The 27,670-nt window shown below is 40.9% G+C and overlaps 1 protein-coding gene across 1 annotated transcript; it reads right to left on the bottom strand.

Annotated features, from left to right (window-relative positions):
- Positions 1–13,776: 13,776 nt before the first annotated feature.
- On the bottom strand, positions 13,777–27,055 carry LOC132823683 (cytochrome b-245 light chain). Its single transcript, XM_060837642.1, has 6 exons — positions 26,920–27,055; positions 26,423–26,492; positions 22,772–22,846; positions 22,447–22,530; positions 21,420–21,501; positions 13,777–14,287 (listed from the first exon to the last, which is right to left on the bottom strand). The coding sequence occupies exons 1-6, from the start codon at positions 26,975–26,977 to the stop codon at positions 14,108–14,110; spliced, it is 549 nt and encodes a 182-aa protein (XP_060693625.1). The 5' UTR covers positions 26,978–27,055; the 3' UTR covers positions 13,777–14,107.
- Positions 27,056–27,670: the final 615 nt, after the last annotated feature.

Genomic DNA, 27,670 nt, shown 5'->3' with positions numbered 1-27,670 from the left:
CTGTTCTGTACTCGATGGAGTTTAGGAGGATGAGAGAGGATCCAATTGAAACATACAGAATACTGAGAAGCCTGGATAAAATGGACGTGGAGAAGGTGATTTCACTAGTAGGAGAGACTGAGACACAAGGACACAGTCTCAGGGTAGAAGGGACAACCCATTAGAAATAAGATGAGGAGGTATTTCTTCAACCAGTTTGTGATTAATCTGTGGAAGTCATTGAACTCATAGATAGGTTCTTGATTAGTAATGGATCAAGGGTGTGGGAGAAAGCAGGAGAAAGGGATTGAGAAACATATCAGCCACGATTGGATGATGGAGCAGATCAGATGCGCCAAATGGCCTAATTATGCTCCTATATGTTATGGTCTAAAGCACCTGGCCCTCTCATAGTGATCCAATTACTATTAGAATTTCATTAATGTAAGTCGTATTGGATATGAATAATCTTCTGAAAAGTTAGGGGTGTAAATAGGTTCTAAATCACATGTGGGATAGTATTTTGATGAACACACTTACAACTCAATAATGATATGAGCAAAAATCAGGCCATTAATTTTACCTTTGAAATATCATTGGCAAAGAATTTTGATTAACATAAGACATAGAAAAGAGAACGGTACAACACAGTACAGGCCTTTCAGCCCATGATGTTGTGCCGAACATTTATCTTAATCTAAGATCAACCTAACCTACACACCCCTCAATTTACTGCTGTCCATGTGCTTGTCCAGCAGTCACTTAAATGCTCCTAATATCTCTGACCCTACTACTGCCACTGGCACTGCATTTTGTGCACCCACCACTCTCTGTGTAAAGAACCTTCCTCTGACATCTTATAATTATGACCTCTTGTGACAGCCATTTCTGCCCTGGGGAAAAGTCTCTGGCTATCTACTCTATCTATGCCTCTTATTACCATGTGCACCTCTACACATCCTATCTCTTCCTTCTTCTCTCCAGTATGAAAAGCCCTAGCTCACTCAACCTATCTTCAAACGTCAAGCCCTCCAATGCAGGCAGCATCCTGGTAAATCTCTGCACCCTCTCTAAAGCATCTACATCCTTCCTATAATAAGGCAACCAGAAATGTACACAATATTCCAAGTGTGGTTTTAGCCAAGGTTTTATAGAGTTGCAGCAAAACCTCACGGCTCTTAAACTTTACCCCTTGTTAATGAAACCCAAAACACCATTCACCTTCTTAACAACCCTATCAACTTGGGTGGTAACTTTGAGGGACCGATGTATGTTTTAAGAATCCTATCTTTAACCCTGTATTCAACATTCAAGTTCGATCTTCCAAAATGAATCACTTCACATTTATCCAGGTTGTACTCCATCTGCCACTTCTCAGCCCAGCTCTGCATCCTGTCAATATCTTGTAGCCTGCAACAGCCCTCCACATTATCTACAACACCACTGACCTTTGTGTCCTCAGCAAACTTACTAACCCAACTTTCCACTTCTTCATCCAAGTCGTTTATAAAAACTACAAAGAGCAGAGACCCAAGAACAGATCTCTGTGGGATACCGCTGTTCACTGATCTCCAGGCAGAATATTTTCCATCCATTACTATTCGCTGTCTTCTTTCGGCCAGTCAATTCTGTATCCAGGCAGCCAAATTTCCCTGTATCCCATACCTCATAACTTTCTGAATGAGCCTACCACAGGGAACCTTATCAAATGCCTGACTGAAATCCATGTACACCACATCCACTGCTCGATCTTCGCCAACTTATCCCGTATATCCTTGAAGAGCTCAATAAGGCTTGTGAAGCATGACCTGTCCCTCACAAAGCCATGCTATCTTTAATCAAACTATGTTTTTCCAAATAGTTATAAATCCTATCTCTCAGAATCCTTTCCAGTACCTTGCTTACCACAGACCAAAGACTGATTGGTCTGTAATTCCCAAGGATTTCTCTATTCCCTTTCTTGGACAAAGGAACAGCATTCGCCTCCCTCCAATTATGCGGTACAATCCCCTTGGAAAGTGAGGATGCAAAGATCATTGCCAGCGGTGCAGCAATCTCATTCCTCACTTCTCGTGGTAACCTTGGATATATCTGGTCTGACCCTGTGGGGACTTACCTATCTTGACGCTTTCCAGAATTTCCAGCACATCCACTTTCTTAATATCAATCTGTTCAAGCCTATTAACCTGGTCCACGGTGTTCTCACTGTCAACAAGACCCCTTCCCCTAGTGAATACTGAAGCAAAAAACTCATTTAGGGCCTCTCCTACCTCTTTAGACTCCAGGCACATGTTCCCTCCACTATCCCTGATTGGCCCTACTCTCTCTCTCTGATCATTCTCTTACTCCTCATGTAAGTGTAGAATACCTTTGGGTTTTCCCTAATCTTTCCTGCCAAGGCTTTGTCATGCTCCCTCCTAAGTTCATTTTCAAGTTCTTTCCTAAGTATCCTGTAATTCTCTAAAGTTGTGCCAGATCTTTGCTTCCTTAACCTGAAGTGAGCTTCCTCCTTCTTCTTGACGAGAAGTTCCTCTGCTCTTGTCATCCAAAGTTCCCTCACCTTACTATTCCTTACCTGTTTCAGTGGGACAAAATTATCCAACACTCACAACTGGTGCTCGCAACAGCCTCCATATTTGTGTTGTGCATTTCCCGTAGAATAATTGTTCACAATTTATACTCCACAGCTCCTGGTCTAATAGCATGACAATTTCCCCTCCTCCAATTAAGTATCTTCCCATACTGGCTGTTCCTATCCCTCTCCATGGCTATGGTAAAAGTGAGGCAGTTGTGGTCACTGTCACCGAAATGCTTTCCCATCAAGAGATCTGATACCTGGCTTGGCACATTGCTTAGCACCAAATCCATTATGGCCTTCCCCATAGTTTTATGTATATATTGAGTCAGGACTCCTTCCAGGACACATCTGACAAAATCGGTTCCATCCAAATCTGCATTAAGGAGGTTCCAATCAATATTGGGGAAGTTGAAGTCACCCATAACAACAACTTTGTTACATATGCACCTTTCCAAGATCTAATATCCAACCTGTTCTTCCACCCCGCTGCTGCTACTAGGGGAACCTATAGAAAACACCTAAAAAACTGACTACTCCTTTCCTGGTTAGTGGCATCCATTTTGTTTGTTTCTATTTAGTGCGGTGAAGAAGGTATATGGCGTACTGGCTTTTATTGGTAGAGGAATTGAGTTCCGGAGTCCTGAGGTCATGTTTCAGTTGTATCAGACTTTGGTGCGGCCGCATCTGGAGTATTGTGTGCAGTTTTGGTCGCCATACTATAGGAAGGATGTGGAGGCACTGGAACGGGTGCAGAGGAGGTTTACCAGGATGTTGCCTGGTATGGTAGGAAGATCGTATGAGGAATGGCTGAGGCACTTGGGGCTGTTTTCATTGGAGAAAAGAAGGTTTAGGGGTGACTTGATAGAGGTGTACAAGATGATTAGGGGTTTAGATAGGGTTGACCATGAGAACCTTTTTTCACGTATGGAGTCAGCTATTACGGGAGGGCATAGCTTTAAATTAAGGGGAGGTAGATATAGGACAGATGTTAGGGGTAGATTCTTTACTCAGCAGTCGTGAGATCATGGAATGCCCTGCCAGTAGCAGTGGTGGACACTCCCTCTTTATGGGCATTTGAACGGGCATTGGATAGGCATATGGAGGATATTGGGCTAGTGTAGGTTAGATGGGCTTGGGTCGGCGCAACATCGAGGGCTAAAGGGCCTGTACTGTGCTGTATTTTTCTATGTTCTATGTTCTATTTGAGAAATCTGATGTCCTCATTGAGTTGATACCCAAATGAGATGATACCCATAGTGACATGATGGCCTCAGTGCTGTTTGTAAGCTTTACTGCATTTAACCTAATGATGGTGCTTCACTGTATCATATGTGTTCAGACAGAGTCAACACTGTCACTGTCAAAATTTTTTAAAAATTTTGACTGAATGTGTCACATAACACTGGTGCAACATCATAAACATTTCATATTCTATATACCCATCCATATGTAATATTTAATAATCACTGTTTCTCATACTAATAGAAAAAATATTGTGCTTTGAGGTATTTGACTTTGTTAGTTAGAACCTGATATATCTAGGGCTATATCAATAGTCAGAATATTCTCCACATAGAAAAGTTTGAATTATTATTCTCTTGTTGACAGTGGCACTAAATTTTCTCATGGTTAAAACGCATTGGGTGCACAATGATATGAAAGACTTAATGCTGGGGCGTAAAATGGCTTTGAACCCATTCCCACTTTCTAGTGACTGGACTCCACAGATTGTAGTTTGAACTACAGGTTAGACCTGCTGATGTGAACCAAACTAAAGGGTGAAATAAAAATTGCAGTGGACATAATTTAAAGGAATATGGAAATTTTGACAGAATGAGAACACCAGTTTTTTTAAAAAAAAAGACTTTCAAAGGCAGTTCAGTCTGATTTTAGCCATTGGAAAAACTGACGAGGGAGAAGGGAGAAGAGTAGTAAGCAGATTCAAAGAAACATACTGTGGGGGCACAAACATGAGAAAGTTATTGAGTGAGTTATCTTGTGATGATTGCTGCATAGTCATGGTGCTGTTTACGGTGGTTGCAAGGTGAACGACCCAGTTTACATCTCTCGCAAGGCATCACCATAGGTCAGTACTTCAGCCTGCCAGGAAGAAACTTGAGGGAGGATTTGGGTCTAACCACTGGTGTCACTAGGCTTGAAGGTCTACAGTGTATGTGAGCTTCCAGTATCTGTGCAGAAGCTGGCATAGTTCCCTGGTTGTCTTTTCTGGTGGACGGAGAGCCTGGAAAACACTTTTTTTTAATTTCAAAAATATACTTTATTCATAAAAAATCTCTTTGTGTGTGTGTATTATATATATATATATATATTCACACACATTGACACAAAAGCAGTTCGGTTCTGCACAGTTGCATATCAAGTAAACACACAACAAATTGGAGTTTGACCATCCACAAAATCAGAGACCTCTCTTACCCATACAATACTTATATTTATTTGGTTGTTATTCTTGTATCAGTCAAAGTAGTTTGGATAGAGTGATAGTATTCCTCTAAATGCTGCCAGTCAGACTATGCTGACAAGTGACGTTTGCCTATTGGACCCCTACTTGATCCTGGGATGGAAGGAGGGATTGAAAAACAGCAGCCAAGGAACAATTTCCACAAAGTCAAAAAAAGGACAAACTGCATAGTAAAGAACTGTGAATGCTGGGAAGGTGAAACATGCCCTTTCTATTCTGGTGTCTTCTTTCTGACTGATGTCAGAGTCATGTGATCAGTTCCATCATTGTGATGTACATGAATATCAGCAAAATCGGTTCTGCTATAACATGTATTTCTTCAACATCGAATTGGCTTTAATGTGAGTGAAGCATTTAGACCATTATTTGTAGCATGCAAACTTTCTTTATCTGTATTGGCTATAATGTGATTCCAGTCCCATTAGCTTAAATGGTGCTGCTATTACACAATTATTTTAGAACACAGGATTGTTGTAGAACGGAACTATTTTGGTATGTCTGAAACAGACTGTATTACACAGGTACCATCACATGTTACTCTGAAAATAGGGCATAAAACTTTGAGGGCACATGAAAGCTCCTCATAGCCACATAAATATCTTAGGAGTTAAGGGCTACGGGGAGAATGCTGGAAAGTGAAGTTGAAATGCCCATCAGCCATGATTAAATGGCTGAGTGGACTCAATGGGCCGAATGGCCTTACTTCCACTACTATGGTCTACCCACCTTTAAGGTTTAACTTCTGGCTCAGTTTCATTGGGAAGCTATCAAATTTCTCTCACTTGCTCTTGATTAACACATATTGAACACCTGCAGCTTGCTGAAAGATTTACATAAAGCGTAATACTTACATTGTTCAGGCCTGATGCGCACTCTTTGATGTGTGATTTGTCACTTGGCTCAGGAGAAATAATGCCAGATTTCCTGGCCTCTGCATTAAAAGACCCAAGGGCTGAGGATTAATGGGCGGGCACTACATTTGCTTTGCCTAATATTCACCAAAAGTTAAAAATTGCTCCCTGTGTTCCTTGCATGGAGCAATATTTGGGTCTCTGTGTTTTGCTTTTGAAGTCAGTAAAAGTCTCCTTATGGACTATTTCTAAACTACGTTCCTCAAAGAAGGAAAGAGCTGCTGTGATTTACTTTTATGAACATAAAACCATACTATTACTGTCATATGAAAGGTTTTCCACAGGTCTACAACACAAATCAGTGATGAAACCAAAATAGTTGACAGAACAAGTGACTACATTTTGTTTTGAATGGTTCAAATGCAAAGACTAAAAAAGACCATTTCATTTCCAACCAGAGTTCAAAATTGGAGTAATGTGTTCACCAACTTCTTCCAAGGAAGACGCCAAAGGGCAGATAAAGCAATTATTTTTACCATTATGTTTGCTGCTTCCTTGAAACCCTCTGAATAATGTTTGTTTTCGATGTACCAAAACACACATATTTATCCCAGTAAATCTACCATATTGAAAGGCTTCTTTGTGGGCAGTTGGGGAATTTAGTGTTAAGTAGTTAGTTTCAGTTCAACTGCACTTCAACACAAACTGTCAAAGGTCTGTGGCTTCATGCAATATGCATGTAGGATATAACATGTGGTGCTATCTATCTGCAATACCAAGGCAATGTTTTCATCAGTTTTTTTCTGAGACTGATACTCCTTATATACATAGAGGATGCGTAAAATTAAAATAATGCAAAGTCTTACCAGGATAGTAATCTATTTTATTCAGAATAATATCATCAGCATGGTAAATCTAAATTCAAAATTCTTAATGGGGATGTGGTTCAATTCAGCACTGTCGTTTACCCTGTTATAAATATGAGAGACATAATTACCATTTGGAACTTCCATGTATTGTGGAAGTAATTCAGAAGTGCAAATCAAAAATGAGCAAATACTGATCTCTCAGGCAATGCATCCAGAAAATTTGTTCAAGTAAATATGCGTATTCTAAAAAGAATTGTCTTATGATTCATTTAAAAATAGCCATCATAGATGTGTTACACATAATACAAGTAATGTGAATGATGTAACCACCAACTTATTAAGAGGAAGAAATGCCTAATTATTGTACTGCTTTGAGCAACATGTAAACATAAATAACACATGAACTCACACATCCACTTAGACCTTTACATTATGCAACTGCATCACTCATTGAAAGAATCATCTTATTCAATGTGCATTTTAAATATTTTCACTATGGACTGATATTTCATATGAATGGGCAAAACTGGGTCATTATTATTCTCGTTCTTAATGATAATAATGGATAAAAAGTGTGAGACAAATATTATTGCATGTATGGACCATCACGTTGCCTTATTTGAATGCCCTCTACTGGCAACTACTAACTCACACATCTAAACAGTCTATTCAAAGCACACCTCGCTTAAATAGAAATAATAGGCCATCAGTCCATTGAGACTCTGCCTCTATGCAATCAGATCACTAATCATTGCACAATTTTAGGGTGGAAGAAACATGCACCACCCATCATATTGTAAACTCGGGTGTTCATTTTATGCCACTTGGCTAATTTATTTATTTTCATAAGGTAGCAGAGGATTGCTTGGGGTAGTATGTTTCATATGATGTATATGAACTTTCAAAAAGTGTTTGATTAAGTGTCATATAACATTAGCAAAGTTGAATTCTTGGAATAAAATGATTCACTGCAGCATGATTATGAAGTTGGTTAAATGATCGGAAACATTGATAATGGTGGACAGCTGTTTCGATGACTGGAAGCAGGTATAGAATCATAGAATCGTAGAATTCCTACAGTACAGATAGAGGCCATTCAGCCCTTCAAGTCAGCACTGACCTTCTGGAAAGCATCCCACGCAGATCCAGGCTCCCACATTTACTGTTGAGAGTACGGTGCTGGAAAAGCACAGCGGATCAAGCAGCATCTGAGGAGCAGGACAGTCAACGTTTCAGGCAAAAACCCTTCATCAGAAATGAGGCTGGGAGCCTAGGGGGTGAAGAGATAAATGGGAGGGGCTGGGGCTGGTGGGGAAGGTAGCTGAGAGTGTGATAGGTGGATGGACGTGGGGATAATGGTGATAGGTCAGAGGGGAGGGTGGAGCGGATAGGTGGGAGGGAAGATGGACAGGTGGGACAGGTCAGGAGGGTGGAGCCAAATTGTAAGGTTGGATCTGGGATAAGGTTGGGGGTAGGGGACATGAGCAAACTGGTGAAATCCACATTGATGGCATGGGGTTGGAGGGTCCAAAGTCGGAAGATATGGAATTCTTCCTCCGGGCATCGGGTGGTAAGGGAGTGGCAATGGACGAGGCCCAGGACCTGCATGTCCTTGGCAGAGTGGGAGGGGGAGTTGAAGTGTTCGGCTGCAGAGCTGAAGTCCTCGGCCTATTCCACCGCCGCTCCCTTACCATCTGACACCTGGAGGAAGAATACCTCATCTTCTGTCATGGGACCCTTCAACCCCATGGTATCAATGTGAATTTCACCATTTCCTCATTTCCCTCCTTATCCCAGATCCTACCTTCCAATTCTGTACCCCCCCCCCCGCATCACCTATCCCATCTGTCCATCTTCATTCCCACCTATCCACTCCAACCTCCCCTCTGTCCTATCACCATTATCCCCACCTATCAACTCTCATCTGCATTCGCCCCTAAGACCCATCCACTCCTATTTATCTTTCCACCCCCTAGGCTCCCAGCCTCAATCCTGATGAAGGGCTTTTGCCTGAAACATCAACTCTCCTGCTCCTCAGATGCTGCCTAACCTGCTGTGCTTTTCCAGCACCACATCCTTGACTCTAATCTCCAGCATCTGCAGTTCTCACTTTCCCCACGGGTACTGTGGCTAATCTACCTTGCCTGCATGTCCCTGGACACTATGGATAATTTAGCATAGCCAGTAATATGGTTCCCCAGGCTTTGATTTTGGGACATTGCAGTAAAGGTTTATTTGAATGGTTCTAGGGATTATGATAGATTAACAATCTCTTTAGGAACAAGACGTTGAGAGGAGATTTCATTGAGATGTTCAAAATCATGCCAGCTCTAGACAGAGTAAAAAAAGGATAAATTGATGGAAATGTCAAGCATCAGACAACATCAATTTAAAGTGATTTGCAAAAAAGCCAGAGGTAAATGGAAAATGGAGTCACAGGTAGACAGGATAGTGAAGGCATTTGGTATGCTTCCCTTTATTGGTCAGAGTACTGAGTACAGGAGTTGGAAGGTCATGTCTGTGGCTGTACAGGACATTGGTTAGGCCACTTTTGGAATATTGTTGTCTTGTTTTGTCTCCTTCCTAACGGAAAGATGTTGTGAAACTTGAAAGGGTTCAGAAAAGATTTACAAGGATGTTGCCAGGGTTGGAGGATTTGAGGAATAAGGAGAGGTTGAAGAGGCTGGGGCTGTTTTCCCTGGAGCATCGGAGGCTGAGGGGTGACCTTATATAGGTTTATAAAATTATGAGGGGCATAGGTAGGATAAATAGACAAAGTGTTTTCCCTGGGTTGGGAGAGTCCAGAACTAGAGGTCAGAGGTAAGGTGAGAGGGGAAAGATATAAAACAGGCCTAAGGGGCAACCTCTTCACGCAGAGGGTTGCCAGAGGAACTGGCGGAGGCTGGTATAATTGCAACACTTAGAAGGCATTTGTGTGGGTTTATGAATAGGAAGAGTTTGGAGGGATATGGGCCGGGTGCTGGCAGGTGGGACTAGATTGGGATAGCTGGTTAGCATGGACCAGTTGGACCGAAGGGTCTGTTTCTGTGCTGTACATTTCTATGACTCTAAATGAGAAAAACAAAAGTGAAGGTAAATTCAATGGTGGCTTTCAATAGAGGATTGGATAAGCAGCTAAAGTGAAAAACAATTTAAGGTAACAGGGAAAAGCCAGAGGAGTTGGGACAAACTGAGTTTCTCTCACCAAGAGCCAGCACTGCACAATGGGCTTAATGGATTGTTCTGTGCTATAGCCATTCTGTGATTCTACAAAGTGGCACCAACAAGTTTTAGACAATCTATTCCAAGACTGAGTTCCTGACAGAAATGATGACGCATATATTTCAAAAGATCTCCCTGAGCTAGTTCACTGCAACATTCCTACCAAGAGACTGTTAAAAGATTACAACGCGTGAATGCATTCATGGCTTGTTGTCAAACCAGTTTTGTCTGTTTACAGAATGGCTGTCACATATTCACTCCCTCATCAGGACTATTTGGACATGGTTATGACTTGGTTCTCTCTTCACCATCTGCCTTGTCAAAAAGTATACAGAATGTTTGGGAGGGTTTATCTATTGCATTTAACCAGGGCGCTGCTGTCAGTGACCAGGAAAATCAAAAACCTGTCTCTTCCTAAATTTGAGGATGTCAGTCAAGGAGGCAATAGAATTGCTACATACATGAGGGAAAACTAGGCCAGGATTTCAACTTCTGATCCCTATCCAATAACCTTGTCTCGAAATGTGTGTATGGATTACAGATAGATTTGGCTTGGTCAAATTACCTGCTGTTAATATCAAGATTAACAAATAAATCATTAACCTTTAGTATCTCTGTCTAGGAGAAAGTGAGGTCTGCAGATGCTGGAGATCAGAGCCGAAAATGTGTTGTTGGAAAAGCGCAGCAGGTCAGGCAGCATCCAAGGAACAGGAAATTCGACGTTTCGGGCATAAGCCCCTGAAGAAGGGCTTATGCCAGAAATGTCGAATTTCCTGTTCCTTGGATGCTGCCTGACCTGCTGCGCTTTATCTCTGTCTAGACCAGCATTCATTGCCCATCTGACAGTTAAGCGTCAACCACAGTGTTGTTGGTCTGGAGTCATGTCTAGGCTAGACCAGGTAAGGATGGTAGATTTCCTTCCCTACATGACTTTAGTGAATCAGATGGATTTTGACAATTGACAGTGGATGCAAAACCACCTTTAGGCTATGCTTTTATTACATATCTTTACTGAATTTGAATTTCACCACCTGGGATTTGAGCCCCTATCCCTAGAACACATTCTGAACAAAAGGTGTCACTGGACTCAAAACATTAATTCTGTTTTTTCCGTACAGATGGTACCAGACCAGATGAGTTTCCCCAGCAATTTCTGATTTTGTCTGCTAGACACTAGGCTGAAATATTAATCCAGTAATATTACCACTTTAACACTACCATCCACCTATCTGAAATAGTGCACACAGCTTTGGTCTCCTTGTCTTAAAAAAAACAATAGAAGCTCTTCAGAGAAGATCCACTCAACTCATTTCTAGGATCAGGGGCTTACCTTATGAAATAAATGTTGAACAATGAACAATGTTGTAGCCATTGGCATTTAGAAGAAAGAGAAAGAGAAATTAGCACATACAAGATCCTGGTTGCACTGCATTGGATAAATTGTCTCCCTTTTAAGACAAAGTTGATTTTGTTTTCAGTCATAGGTGAGTCAGTGTATAGAATTTTCTTCCCCAGAAAGCGACAGAGACTGGGTCAATGAATTTAAAACTGATTGTTAAAAGACAAGGGGGTCAAGAGTTATGGGGTTTAAGATAGGAAATTAGAGTTGAGACCACAACAAAATCAGCTATGATAGTATCAAATGGCGGAGCAGGTTCAAGGAGCTTATTGGCCGACTCATACTCCTATGTCCAATAATCCTCTGTTCCTATTAACATGCCTGTTAAGTGCCAGATTGCAATTTCAGTGCATTGGGCCTTCTGGATAGAAGATGTGAGGCTCCCATCCATTTTCCAAAAGGTAAGAGGGATGTTCTGTTCATTGTCTACCTCTGCCTTCATATTATTGTGTTCCAAACCCACAGAATATAGCTTTGTGACCTTGACTCAAATGCTGTAATGATTTCCATCTGATACTTTCAACAGACTCCAATTAGCCTAATGGGGAGGCTCGTATTATCATTAGACTATCACAGAATCCCTACAGTGTGGAAACAGGCCATTGGGCTGAACAAGTCCACACCAACCCTCCAAAGAGTAATCCCCCCTGTCCCATTCCCCATTACTATACATTTACCCCTGTCTAATGCACATAACCTACACATCTCTGAACACTATGGGCAATTTAGCATGGCCAATTCACCTAACCTGTACATCTTTGGATTGTGAGAGGAAACTGGAGCATGCAGAGAAAACCCACGCTGTACGTTGATCCAAAATGCCACTGGGGAGGGAATTCCAGGATTTTGACCCACTGACAGTGAAAGCAATATATTTCCAAGTCAGGATGGTGAATAACTTGGAGGTGAACGTGCAGGAGGTTGTGCTTTATGTATCTGCCATCCTTGTTTCTCTAGATGGAGGTGGTTATGGGTTTGGAAGTTGCTGTCTTGAGGACCTTTAGTGAATTTCTGCAGTGCATCTTACAGATAGTACACACTACTGAACTTCATTGGTGTAAGGCATGGATGATTACGAATATAGAACTAATAACGCAGCCTGCTTTATCCTGGATGGTTTCAAACTCCATGAGTGTTGTTGGAGCTGCAACCAACTAAGCAGGCAGGGAGTATTCCATCACATACCTCACTTGTGTGTTGCAGGTGGTGAATTGGCTTTGGGTTTTAAGTAAGTTACTCACCACATTTTTCCTAGCCTTTGAACTGATCTTATAGACAATGTGTTTATGTGGTGGGTTCAGTTGAGTTTCTGGTCAACGGTAATCCCCAGGATGTTGAGAGTGGGGAGTCCAATGAGTTTACTTTAAAATGTTTCAAAATCAATTTTCCGTATGCGGTTAAAAAAAAAATTTCCAATATCTACTGACAGAGGGTGCAGACTCGAAGCTGGTAAATGAATGAATATTTGGTTGAATTAGCACAAATCCTATATTTGCATTATATCATATCTACTACTTAATGTTCATTACTGAGTATGAGACAATATCTCCAAAACATTGCTTCCCATGGAGTAATGACCAGAGTAGAGGTGTATGGCACATTCTGCTTAAAAATATAGTTGATGAGTTGATCATACATTATTTCCAAGAATCATATCTTGTGACATTGTTACAGCATTAAATAGACCCACAGGACTGGAATAATCAATGTTGTGCCATTGTGTAAGAAAGGCTGTAAGAGAAACCCAGAGATGATAGACCTGTGAGTCCAATGTCAGTAGTGGGTAGATTGTTGGAGGTGATTGTGAAAGATAAGACTTACAAGCATTTGGAGAAATAAGGATTCATTAGGGCTAGTCAGCATAGTTTTGTGCAAGGGAAACTGTCTCACAAACTTGATTTGAGTTTTTCATTGAAGTAACCAAAAAGATTACTTTTTGAGAGCACAGTGATAGACATTACATAAGGAGACTTCAGTAAAGCCTTTGATAAGATTCCACATGGTAGACAAATTGGTAAAGTTAGATCAAATGGGATTCCAGGTGAGCTTGCCAATTCGAAACTAAATTAGGTTTACAGTAGAAGATGGAGGGTGGGTGGTGGAGGATAGCTTTTCGGAATGGAGGCCTGTAACTAATGGTGTTCTGTATAGATATGTATTGGGCTCACTTTTGTTGCCATTTTATATAAATGATTTGGATAAGAATATGACTGGGGGTGGGGGTAGATGTGGAGAGAAAAGACAGAGAGAGAGCTTTGAGGGAAGTAGATCAGTTCCCTCTGTTGTAATCACTTGGAATGGCATGATTCATCACTCAATTGTATTTGGGTTGTGAGATTTGTACATTAGAGCAAATGATTCCCTTCCTCTTTTACAAACCCAACAGTGAATTGCTATTAATGTTTTAAGAGAATGGCATTTGCCAGCCCATTCTTTTACTTTATTAATACTTTACAAAGAACAAGTCTTATCAACAGCATAAATGAAAAGGGAGAACTTTAGGTAACAATATCACGGAAACATTAATGATAACAAATAAACAAAATAGCAGATTGTCTCGCTGTAAATGAGAAAACCCCTACGGCAGAAAAAATGTTCATATTTCTTTCAATCATAATTTGATCTTATATGGGGTCTAAATACCACATTGCATTGTATTAACATGTTCAGTAAAATAGTGGGACAGATGAATAATTACAGTTGCCATTGGAGTCACTTCAGTTTGAGTCAAGCTGTGGCTGTGACTTCAATAGCTCCAGTTCTTCCATCATCCATTTGTTTTCTTCGATGTTCAGCAGGAGGCCGTGGTGGAGGGTTTGTGGGTGGCTGATGGATACTCTTTCCAACGTGTCCTTTTGGAGTCTGTCCCGCCTGTATAGGTCTCCATTCTTCTTTTCGGAAGGCAGCCTAGATTGAGAAATACGATATTTTTTAAAAAGGATGCCACCAGTCATTTGATCATCTCTCAGGACAGATTAATGTAACTTGTCCTCATAATATAACCTTTTAAAGCTCTGGAATAATTATGCTGAATGAATGTATGCTTTCTGCAGTTAATATATTCTTTGGAGGTCTAACACCCAAAACGGAGTGTAGTGGAGCAGACTGTGATCTAACTTTCCCAAAGACAGATATGCAAACTTAAAATCAGAACTTCACCATTTCGGAGTCACAAAATCAGAAAACACTGCTTGCAACAATATGCATTTATATAACAGCTTTAATATGACAAACAACCAAGGTATGTTTCAGGGCCAAAAGGAAGAAAACGATTTTGGCACTAAGCTGCAAAAGATGATATCAAGGAGGATGTAATAAGAGGTTGATCAAAGGCATAAAAAAAAGCGAGAAGAGAATGTGACAGTGAGAGTGTGCAAGTGGGAGACAGTGAAAAAGAAATTTGGGGGCACATTCAAAAGTTTAGGGCATAGGCAGCTGAAAAGTACAGCCACAGATAGCGGTGAAATTTAAAACTGAGCCTGAAGGTGGAGTATGTAAAAGTTACAGATATAGGAAGGGGCAAGGCACGGAGGGCCGTGGATAAGGAGTTGAATGAAATGGTCAAACTAGTATCCATTATGTCTACACAAAGTGGAGTCAAAATCTGGAATTGTCCATTCCTAAGAAATGAATAATAGTCAAGGAGATACAGATTTTATTGCACAAGGACATGAAGATAGATAAAAAAAAAGTTCAGCTTCATATCAATCATGTTCTGACTTCATGGCAAGGAGGCTTGAGGGGTTGAATGGCTTATCCACACTTTTGTGAACACAAGTTCAAAATTATTTTCTTTTACGAAGACTCCTTTTGAGCATCTTTCAAGGGTGATTTTTTGACTTTTTGTCAGGGGTACTTTTTTATTCTCAGCAATTTATCAGTTATGTTGTGATGTAGTAACAACATTTTTCACATTTCTGTTGATAAATGGGTATTTGGACTCTCACATAATCAGAATTAAAATAATATATTCAATGTCCTCAATAATGATCACCCCTCCATTACACTTAAAAGCCACAACAGATGATAAAAACATGTAAGCTCCTGAACACCAGTCTTTAAATTGATATAAAACAAATAGGCAGAAAGTTAACAAAAATATTTTCTGCCAAACTATTGACACACACTTTGATGCAAAAAAAATCTATCCCCTTAAAAGACATCTGCTGAGGTCATAGCCAATGTTTTCCCTTCACAAAAAGGGCACAAATCTGAAACATTTTATCCAGGTAGTTACAACCCTATTAAAAGTATTCATTACATAGAATTGCCTATATTTTCTCCAAAATGTGAGCTGCTGAACTTGGCCACTTTTTTTTGGCAAGGTATTAAATTACCTCAGTAATTTGAAACTTCCTTAGATTCTAGTTAAGAGTATTTCTTTGCTGACAGATTTAAAGCTGTACAGCTACCCTCTCACCCGATCCTTGAAACCTCCCTCTCCCACACACCACCTTTGCAGTCTCCTTCCCCGTCCAGAACCAGCCTGCAGCCACTTCACCCTCCTACCTCTGCCCTCCTCTGGCTGACCGAGGCCAGACCCAGCAGATGGAATTCCTGGACTCAATAAAAGCCCGCCCAGCCAAATATTTCTGTTGGCACTCACCTCCCGCTGGATTTCATCATGTTGCTCCCAGACCTCGCTACCTCCCCCACCATTCCTCCCATCATCCACGTTCTGTCCCCAGCCTCAGCTTTCAGCCCTTAAACCCTGGCTCTCAACTTGTTGTCACTCTCTCTTTCCCCCGGTACTGCCTTTAACTGCTCACTGCTATTCCAGTCATAATCATGTGCTGCTGATCGAATCAATTAACTTTTATTTGATAGGTCACACATTCCACCACTACCACAATTCACCCCCTCTCCAAAAACCCACCCACCGCCTCAAAAGCAAATGTGAACGTTCCCAGGTGGTTGGGGACTTTCAGGGTTCAATTCCTCCGCTGCCCCTACGTAGTTTGAGCATTGACTGTGTCTTTCTTTACACTATACAGACCTATCAGCACATTAATCTGTATAAGCTGCAGAGAATATCTGACTATAGTTACTAACCTTAAATTTGTGTACAACTTGTGCAAACCTAAGGTTATTAACCTTAAATTATGACCACACAATTCTAATAAATATCATAATGTTAAATCTTAAGTCTTGTTCTAATGAAAAACATTATTGAAACAAAATAAAAGTATCTTACATGAAACAAGCAAGGTCTTAGTCTTAAGGAACTGCCCCCCAGTGTTGCTTGTCTGCATGTGTAATGGTGGTCAGTCAAAACAACCACTCCATACATTAATTTCTGTCAATTTTTAGCATCTGTCTTTCTGAGATAGCAGCAAGACAATTAGGCTGCCACTATGAGGGAATGTGAGGACTATAGATGCTTGAGATTAGAGTCGAGAGAGTGTGTTGTTGGGAAAGCACAGCAGATCAGGCAACATCAGAGGAGCAGGAGTATTGATGTTTTGGGCATAAGCCTTTCATCAGAATGAGACTTGTAGGCTAGGGCTGAGAGATAAATGGGAGGCGGTGGGGGGGGGGGATTGGTGGACAGGTCCGGAGGGCGGTGCCGCATTGGGGCATGGGACTGGGATAACGTGGGGGAATGGGAAATGAGAAAGCTTTGAAATCCACATTTACCCAGTGTGGTTGCTGGGTCCCAAGACAGAATATGAGGCACTTTTCCTCCAGGCATCGGGTGGTAATGGTTTGGGCAGTGGAGGAGGCCTAAGACCTGCATGTCTTTGACACAGTGGGAGGGGGAGTCGAAGTGGGATTGGTGGGTGCGGGTGTCCCAAGGATGTACTCTTAAATGATCTGCAAGGAGGCATTCTGTCTCTCTGATTAGAGGAGACTACACCAGGTGCAACAGATACAGTAGATGACATTGGTAGAGGTATAGGTAAAATTTCTGACAGGATGAGGGAGGATCCCTTCGGGCCTTGGACAGAGGTGAGGTGAGTGGTGTGGGCGCAGGTTTTGCACTTTCTGCAGTGGCAGGGAAAGTGTTGGGGGGCATGGACCTGACGAGGGAGTAGCGGAGAGAATGGTCTCTCCAGAACGCTCATAAGGGTAGGGAGAGAAATATATCTTTAGTGGGGTCCATCTGGAGGTGGCAGAAGATGATGCAATCCTCCACCAGCCCACACCCTATTCCTGGAACCTTCCCCTGCCACCGCTGGAAGTGCAAAACTGCGCCCACATCACTCTCCTAATTTACCTCCAAGGCCCCAAGGGATCCTTCCACATCCATCAGAAATTTACCTGTACCTCTACCAATGTCATCTATTGCATCTGTTGCACCCGGTGTGGTCTCCTCTACATTGGGGAGACAGGGCACCTTGTTGCAGATCATTTGAGCTGAGAAGTGGCAAATGGAGTTTAATTCAGATAAATACGAGGTGCTGTATTTTTGGGAAAGCAAATCTTAGCAGGACTTATACACTTAATGGTAAGGTCCTAGGGAGTGTTGCTGAACAGAGACCTTGGAGTGTAGGTTCATAGCTCCTTGAAAGTGGAGTTACAGGTAGATAGGATAGTGAAGAAGGCGTTTGGTATGCTTTCCTTTATTGGTCAGACTATTGAGTACACGAGTTGGGAGGTCATGTTGCGGCTGTACAGGACATTGGTTAGGCCACTGTTGGAATATTGCTTGCAATTCTGGTCTCCTTCCTATTAGAAAGATATTGTGAAACTTGAAAGGGTTCAAAAAAGATTTACAAGGATGTTGCCAGGGTTGGAGGATCTGAGCTACAGGGAGAGGCTGAACAGGCTGGGGTTGTTTTCCCTGGAGTGTTGGAGGCTGAGGGGTGACCTTATAGAGGTTTACAAAATTATGAGGAGCATGGACAGGATAAATAGACAAAGTCTATTCCCTGGGGTTGGAGCCTGAGGTTTAGGGTGAGAGGGGAAAGATATAAAAGAGACCTAAGGGGCAACTTTTTCACGCAGAGGGTGGTACGTGTATGGAATGAGCTGCCAGAGGAAGTGGTGGAGGCTGGTACAATTGCAACATTTAAGAAGCATTTGGATGGATATATGAATAGAAAGTGTTTGGAGGGATATGGGCCGGGTGCTGGCAGGTGGGACTAGATTGGGTTGGGATATCTAGTCTGTTTCCATGCTGTACATCTCTATGACTCTATTTCAGAGAACATCTCTGGGACACCCGCACCCAACAACCCCACCGCCCCGTGGCTGAACACTTCAACTCCCCCTCCCACTCCATCAAGGACGTACAGGTCCTGGACCTCCTCCACCGCCAAATCGTTACCATCCGACACCTGGAGGAAGAACACCTCATATTCCGTCTTGAGGGATAAATCAAAGGATTAATGTGGATTTCAACAGCTTCCTCATTTCCCCCCCCCCACCAAATTATCCCAGTCCCAAGCCTCCAACTCGGCACTACCCTCCAGACCAGTCCATCATTCCCCCCCCCTCCCCACGACCTATCACCGGTCTCCCTCACCTTCATCCACTTATCACTTTCTCAGTTACCCACCCCATTCCCCTCCCACTTATCTCTCAGCTCCCGCCCAGAAGCCTCATTCCTGATGAAAGGCTTATACCCGAAACATTGATTCTCCTGCTCCTCAGATGCTGCCTGACCTGCCATGCTTTCCCAGGAACACACTCTCGAGGCTGCCACTATGAAACAATCACAGTGTTCAACCAATCATCTCTATTCTACAAATGCACTAAACTTCAGAATATATTTTTCTGCCAGTTTCCAGGCAGCAGTGCTGCAGTACAACTCAATGAAACCTAATTTCTCCCACAATTTGGTAGTACAAGGAACTTCAATGTGGCAGATCAGTAATTATTTAGTTGGGGGATTGTTTGCTGCTCTTTATCAAATGTAGAATGTATTTATTCAAGGTGTTTTGTCAGAAAGATCACAAAAATAGCTCAGTTTCACAGTACAACCATACAAAAACATGCAACAGACTGAAAATGTGAAAAATCTTGATGCCCATTATTAGCTCCTATGTGTGCCCTATCTCTTAACAGTATCATTTGCAATACTTTTATAAAAATCATAATGTAGCTGGGACATATGTCGTTGGTGAAACTAGTATTATAAATTCAAGAAATATTTGGTGTCATTTTCTAGTTGAAAAAGGTAGCATTTACTGTAGGTGTGAAATTCCCTCTCAAATGCAGTTACTCAACACCTCTTAGCACAGATACAAAGCCAAGACCTACCCCATCCATTGGCAGCCCAGAATAGAACAATTGCTGGTGAGGTTTGAGAAGATCTGTAGCTCAGGCTGAGGTTCTGGCTGAAGGTTTGCTCGCTGAGCTGGAAGGTTCATTTTCAGGAGTTTCATTACCATAATAGGTAACATCATTGGTGAGTCTCCAGATGAAGCACTGGTGGCATGGCCCGCTTTCTATTTGTGTGTTTAGGTTTTCTTTGGTTGGTGATGTCATTTGCTGTTCTTTTTCTCAGGGGATGGCATATGGGATCTAAGTCAATCTAACCGGCACTCTATCAACAAACACATTGACTTGGATCCCATCTACCACCCTCTGAGAAAAGCAACAGGAAATGACATCACCATCCCAAAGAAACCTAAACACAAATAGAAAGCGGGCCATACCACCAGTGCTTCATCTGGAGGCTCACTGATTATGTTACCCATTATGGTGACGAAACATCTGAAATGAACCTTCCAGCCCAGCGAACAAACCTACATCCAGAACCATTGCCACTGCTATTTATAGTTCTATTTATATATTGGACACCTCTGACAACTATGGTTACTTTCATTTATTAATGAACTAAAACCACCAACCCAATATCTTCATATTTTACTTGCCAGGACTTTTCATCTCATCTTTCTCATTCAGCTATTCATATTATGGTGTGTTGTTCAAGTGACTAATATTCACACTAAACAGTGACCCTAAACAGCATGTATCAGCAGGTAATCTGATCTTGTTCTCAATTGATGCCAATAAGGATCAACTTTTAACAAATGCTATCAAGTGGCAGACATTCACTCTAACTCAGAACTGTGGAAGAAAACATCAGTGTACCAAATGCTATCCTAGCTGAATTCAGCTACCTCAGCACAGGAATTAGATTTTGTCCTGGCTAATGCCTCTGTTTATTAATTAGGTAAAATGGCTGAATCAGCAGGAAGACAGACTTGTATTTGTATAGTGCCACTCATGAGCTCATCTAATAGTATTTTACAGCCTATTAAATAGTTTTCAACAGCACTGTGTTTTGGCGTGGGAAATATGGCAGCAAAATCATGCACACAGTTTGTCCTAATGACCAGATGTTCTGTTTTTGTGATGCTGATTGATGGATAAATATTGGCCAGGACATGGAGAAAAAATACCATTCTTGGAAAAAGAAAGGTACCTTTTACAGCCACCTTAGAAACCCTACATGGTTTTGTTTTAACATCATCTGAAAATCAACATCTCTCACAATGCAGCACTTCTTTATTGTTGCACTGGAGTATCAGCGGAGATTTATGTCCCCTGGTCTCTGGAGTTGTTCAGTACAATCTCCCATTGGAATTTTAAGAAAAACATTCAGTAATAAGAAACAGTAATTACATATTCTATACAAGTATGTAGCATTAATACCAGTGCAATATTATTTGTGGTCCCTAATGTTCTCAAAAATATGTACCTATTTTCTATAGCTTCAGTTGCATGGTCATAATTGCCAAATAAATGAAAAGACAATCTCAAATCCAAACAATAATTGCTTTTGAACTTATAAACAAATGATTACTGTATGCAATCTGCCAGTCTTACCCAGTTTGATCTGCTTGTGAGTCTAGACTCACTGCAATGTGACTGACTCTTGATTGCCCTCTTCCCTAGCCAGCAATACCCACCTTCCATGAGCAAAATTCCAAAAAAAAATTGTTTCTCATTTCAAGAGAAAAGGATTATTTTGAAAAGTAGTATTTAATCATTTAATGCACTAAGTCACAAAATAACCTCAATTGAAATGGTTACGGTTCAGAGTATTTATACTTCAAATACTACAAGAATAGGAACATGCACTTACAAGTAGGTAGATGAGGCTGGCAATGCCAAGGTTGACGGTGCCCAGGACTGTGGGTAATATAAAGCCTCCAGGTACTGCTAAGCTGGAGAGAATTAAATAAACAGCAAAATCCTTTAGACAAACACTTAGCAACAGCATCACCCAAACATTCATAAATCTCTGATGTTTGTACAAAATAGTGATATTTTCCATAAGTAAAAGATGAAGAAGACTGAACAAATATAAATTAAAGAATAAAGATGCAAAAGCAAATCTGCACAAAATCCCCTTCAGGAAAGTAACTGAGAATCTTTATAAGGATGAGTATTCCCTTTTATTTGATCGAACAGATTTCAAGTCATTCAAACCATTCATGTCCTCTCTACTGATTAGGTCATCCGAGTCAGTCATTCTCTTTAAAAATCAGTGAATATTTCTTTATGGCTCAAATCTTGAATTCCTACAAAGAATCTGTGTTTGAAAATGTTAGCAATATTTGCTCTTCACAGATACGGTCAGACCTGCTGTACAATTCCATCATTTTTCTCTAGCTGAAATAATATGAATATTTCAACCCACATTTTTAATTCACATTTTTACACCCCTACTCTTTTTTTTGTTCTAACGTGGCTGCCGAATGGTCACTCTGAAGTAGACGTTCAGTTACTGAAGAGCTTAGTTCAGTATATAGCTGAAGTTCAACCCATACTGCAAGTAGCAAACTGTGTAGCATATCACTAGATGTGGCACTGCCCTTAGCAGCAGAGTTCCTCAATAAGTAAGTATAGTAAACAAATGAATGCACCAGCACTGCATTTTTGGAATTGTTGGTGGTTAGAGTGTGTTTGGTGGAAAGGTGTGGGAATATCCAACCCACAGGACTTCTGTAGCATAGGTAGCACTTAGTTTTTAGCTTCAAATTTTCATGTGATTATTAATAAAGAAGATCAGTCAAAACTTCCTTTGAGATAAAGAATTCAAGAGACAGCTTCAAATTCAAATCATAATTATTTTGACAACAAAACAAAAAGAAACATATGAATCCTACCATGCGTGGAGAATAGCACGGACATAGTAATTCCGTGTTAAAGGTCCAAACAATTTCACAACAGCTGCCAAAAACCACTGACCCCTAGGATCAAAAAATTAGCAGTAAATGAGACAAAGTATTGAAAATGCCCTGTAATTTAAAAAAAACTCTTCCTATTAAAATAACAATTTGCTTCTTTCAATTATTTCCATTTGCTTTTATTCTGATGCTTCTCTATCTTTCTTTGTACCAATCATACTCCTTTTAAATAAATGACATTCATATATAGCCAAGCATTTTAACTTCTTTATCATATTCTTTTCTCTGTCAATAATTTACTTACGGTCTCTCCATGGTTGTTCCCTTTCGTCTCTTTCCTCTGGGGTATTCCAACAAAATTACAAAGACACCTGCAGCACTGAATATTTCAAGTTAAAGAAAAACAAACACACAATTGAATGCCACTATGATTCAACTCAGTCAGCCTTCCATGGAACCAGTAGTTACTTCTTCAATTTCATAACCTGCTCTCATGACCTTCAAAAGTTATCAAACTAGAAAGATTACTTTTATTACAGCCACTACAGTCTAAACAGCTGCTAGAAATTCAGCATAAGTATCAATCACAAAGAACACTCCACAAATCTACTGTAACTTTACATTTTATTCAGTGACTTCTTGGAGAAAGAAGAAAATTATTTCCATCCTACCAAAACATTCAGATACACTACTGAGTTGATCCTTGTAATTAAGATGGTGACAATGGACTTAAGTTGGTATGCATTTTACTTTTGGATATCTTCATCACTTTAGTTTCCACTCACTCCACATACCAATAGAAGTAGATCAAATGCAAAACTAAACATCCGCTTCCAAAGCCTGAAGATAGTTCAAAGCTTCACCAAAAAGTTACCATTACATTGTCATCAAAAACACCTTTTGTTCTTAAGATTATTCTATTAAAATAGGTACAATCCAGCCATTTGATTCAGGGTCCATACATACACAATACTGCCTTTCAAGTAAAGAAATGCTGATATAACTGAAAAAGAGAGAATAAATAATGACTTATACATTCATCTTTTTCTAAATGTACTGTCTCCTAGTTTTGGCCAAGAGCTTTAGAGTCAGAAGAACTATTTTAAATATTTGAGCAACTATTTGGCTCACGGCTTAATATTATGGAGGGAGTTATGCATTGTCTCTTCAGTAACAACCTAAATTGGAACTTGAATTCTTCAAAGGAAAGTATGTGAATTTTCCTCCCAATATTCTGCCTGGAATTTCACCCCCAACTCCTCTAGAGCCTCTAGAGTACTACTTCCAGTTTTGATCTCCCCATTAGAGGAAGGATATTATCATGCTAGAGAGACAGCGTTCAGAAAAGATTTACCAGAGTGTTGCCAGGTATGGAAGATTTGAGTTAAAGGGATAGGCTGGATAGGATGGGACTTTTTTCAATGGAGCAGAGGAAGTCGAGGGGTTTTGTCAAATAATGAGGGATACCAATACGGTGAATGGCAGCTTTTCCCGATGGTAGGGGATTTCAAGATTAGGGGACATATTTTTAAAGTGAGTGGAGAAAGACTTAAAAAGGACATGGGGGACAATTTTCTTTTACACAAGTGTGAAATGAATTTTCAGAGGAATTGGTGGATGCAGGTACAGTTACAACATTTAAAAGATATTTGAATAAGTTCATGAATAGGAAAGGTGTGGGAAGATATCAGCCAAGCACAGGCAGGGGGAACTAGGGGAACATGGTCAGCACAAATTAGTTGGACTGAAGGGTCTGTATGATTCTTTGATTCTGTAACAGCGAAAACATTGATGAGTTAATTGATCTTATTGCTGTTTGCATGTGCAAATTGGTGTTAAAATAGAACATGGAAAAATTCAGCACAGTTCAGGCCCTTCAGTCCTCAATGTTGCGTCAGCTTGTGGAATCTGAAGCCCATCTAACCCACACTATTCCATTATCATCCATATGTTTACTCAATAACCATTTAAAAATGCCCTTAAAGTTGGCAAGTCTACTAATGTTGCAGGTAAGGCATTCCGCGCCCCTACTACACTGAGTAAAGAAACTACCTCTGACATCTGTCCTATGTCTATCATGCCTCAATTGAATGCTATGTCCCCTTATGTTAACTATTATCATCCAAGGAAAAAGGCTCTCACTGTCCACCCTATCTAACTCTCTGATTATCTTACATCTAAATTAAGTCACCTCTCAACTTTCTTCTCTCTAATGAAAACAGCCTCAAGTCCCTTAGCCTTTCCTCATAAGACCTTCTCTCAATACCAGATAACATCCCAGTAAATCATCTCTGAAACCTTTGCAAAGCTTCCACATCTCTCCTATAATGTGGTGACCAGCACTGTATGCATACTCCAAGTGCAGCCGCAGCAGAGTTTTGTACAGCTGACGACGACCTTGTGGCTTCGAAACTCAATCCCTCTACCAATAAAAGCCAACACACCGTAGGCCTTCTTAACAATCCTATCAGTCTGGATGGCAACTTTCAGGGATCTATGTACATGGACACCAAGATCTCCCCGCTTATCTACACTGCTCATCTTTTTAGCCCAGTACTCTTTATTTCTGTTGCTCCTTCCAAAGTAAATCAGCTCACACTTTTCCACATTAAACTCCATTTGCCACCTCTCAGCCTAGCTCTGCAGCTTATCTGTTTCTCTGTAACTTGCAACATTCTTCAGCACTATCCACAACTCCACTGGCAGTAGTGTCATGTGCAAATTTACTAACCCATCCTTCTATGCCTTCATCCACGTAATTTATAAAAATGACAAACAGCAGTGGACCCAAAACAGATCCTTGCAGTACACCACTAGTACCTGAACTCTAGGATGAACATTTCCCATCAACTACCACTCGCTGTCTTCTTTCAGCTAGAAAATCTCTGATCCAAACCTCCAAATCACCCTCAATCCCATCTCTCCCTATTTTGTACAATAACCTATCATGGGGAACCTTATCAAACACCTTACTGAACTCTAAGATTTGTGAGGCACGATCTACCCTTCACAAAACTGTGTTGACTATCCCTAATCAACTTATTCCTTTCTAGATAATTATAAATCCTCTCTTATAACCTTTTCCAACACTTTGTCCACAACCAAAGTAAGGCTCACTGGTCTATAATTACCAGGGTTGTCCCCACTCCCCTTCTTGAACAAGGGGACATTTGCTATCATTCAGTCTTCTCGCACTATTCCTGTAGACATTGACGACATAAAGAGTAAAGGCAAAGGCTCTGCAATCTCCTGACTTTTAACTCTATTCTACTTCCACCAAACACAGAATTCGATATCCTCTTGTCATTGTCTTCCCCCCCACCCCCCCACCCCGGTCTTCAAAGGATGATGTATCTTCTGAACATCATCATTGTCAATTGAGGAAGGTTACCATTTTTTTTCACCCTCTGTTGTGATGTAAAAGAACTCTACCCAAGAATTAACCCATTCCAAAGTTGAAATTGTGAATTATCACTGCAGTGACTGTGCACCTTACTCTATGATCAGAAATCAAAAAGCTGGCATCATTTGTCAACACTTGCAACTGCTCCTCCTCAAGCAACTCACCTTTAATATAGAAGCAAACGCATGAAGAATGCAAAAAAAAATTGAGATTGGAAGTGGCAACCACAAGTTTGATCAAGGAAAGAGGGAGAAAGCAGTAGGTAACAATGTGCACTTGAAGAGCTGATATAGACACAATGGGGCAAATCACCTCCTTCTGCGCCAGAACATTTCTGAACACTGATAAATTCACAGCACAAGAAAGGCTATCTGGCCCATCTAGTCCACACCACCCTGCCCTCAGCCCCTGGTGTGGCTTATAACTGCCCAGAATAGAGCTTCTCTTAAACTGCTTACTGAAAATACATTTCTCAATGTTCAACGTAAGAGTTTTTTTTTAATTTAAAGCCAGGACTAACATTTTGGGAGCTCTCCACGCTGAAAAGGATACACGCCATAAGCGGCAAATTCCCAATCTCTGAATTGTCCAGCCACTCCGACCACGCCTCCAATAAGCAGAACTAAAAAGGAGGAAATACAAGTGAAAAAATCAGAGACGAAAAAATTGAGACAGCTCTAAGTCATCGAAACTCTAAAACCGTCTCAATGATAGGGGATAGCACGGTTTTCAAAATATGTATGAAATAAAATGGGATCTCTGTACTAGTCGATGCCGACTTGTTTTGAAAGCGACAAAATCAGTTTTAACTGTCTAAAGTTATGACCCCAAATGTTTCTCGCTAGTCAAAAGAAATACAAGCAGTAACTGTACAATCGAGGGGATGGTGAGCATCTTAACAAACCCTGTCTATTCCTGCGGCTCTTCCATCAGTTCACAAGCGAAAAGTTTGTCCCAGAAAGTGACATTTACAGAAGTTTCACTCTAGCACTGAGGGAAGCATACGTGAGGAAGTTTTGCAGAGTTTCGACAGTCTTTATGTTACTCACTGAGCCCCGATGCCAGAGCTTGTTCATTTGCCCACATCGCCCACTCGATCTGGCCCATGGTGTACACACTCCCTATCCCGCTGAACCTCCGAATGCTCTGTATCTCAGATGCTCAAGAACTTTTGAGATCGATAAATACTCACGACCTCACGTCACTTCCTCTTTTGCACTGACTACGTGACCAATGGCGCAGCAACTGAGTCTTGACAGTTTCTACGACTGCAGCAAGAGGAAGTTTAGAATAAGGATGCTGCTAGAAATTTTAAGCAGAGCTGGCAGTACCAGTGGTGATGGGGCTAGTTAATAGTTCCGCTCAGAACTGGTAATGGGTAGATATGTAGTAGGTTCTAAGCAAGTAGGAGGAAGAACAACAATGAAAATCAGTGGTAACTTGGGGCAGGGAGAGATGAAATGACTAAACTGATGATGTAAGGCCAAAGGAGATATTGCTCATAAGACAGATTAAAGACACAAAGGAGTCAGATGTAAGAGAGAAAACATAATTGTCACCATTAGTTGCCATTGGAAGAAATGGTAGCAATGGTTATTATCTTAAATTGTTGAGCACAAGATTGAGTTCAGAAGAATTGCCCAGCCAAAAGGTACGGTGCTTGAATTTTGGTTGAGCTTCATTGGAACAAAACAGGAAACTGAAGACAAGTCAGAGTTGGAGAATTATGGTGACAGATCATCAGAAAAGCTCAATGATTCAATTGAACTATTCCATTGAGCAGTACCTCTAATATAAATG

Source organism: Hemiscyllium ocellatum, chromosome 17 (assembly GCF_020745735.1).
Source record: "Hemiscyllium ocellatum isolate sHemOce1 chromosome 17, sHemOce1.pat.X.cur, whole genome shotgun sequence".
Classification (NCBI taxonomy): Eukaryota; Metazoa; Chordata; class Chondrichthyes; order Orectolobiformes; family Hemiscylliidae; genus Hemiscyllium; species Hemiscyllium ocellatum.
This window is presented reverse-complemented; position numbering and strand designations above follow the sequence as displayed.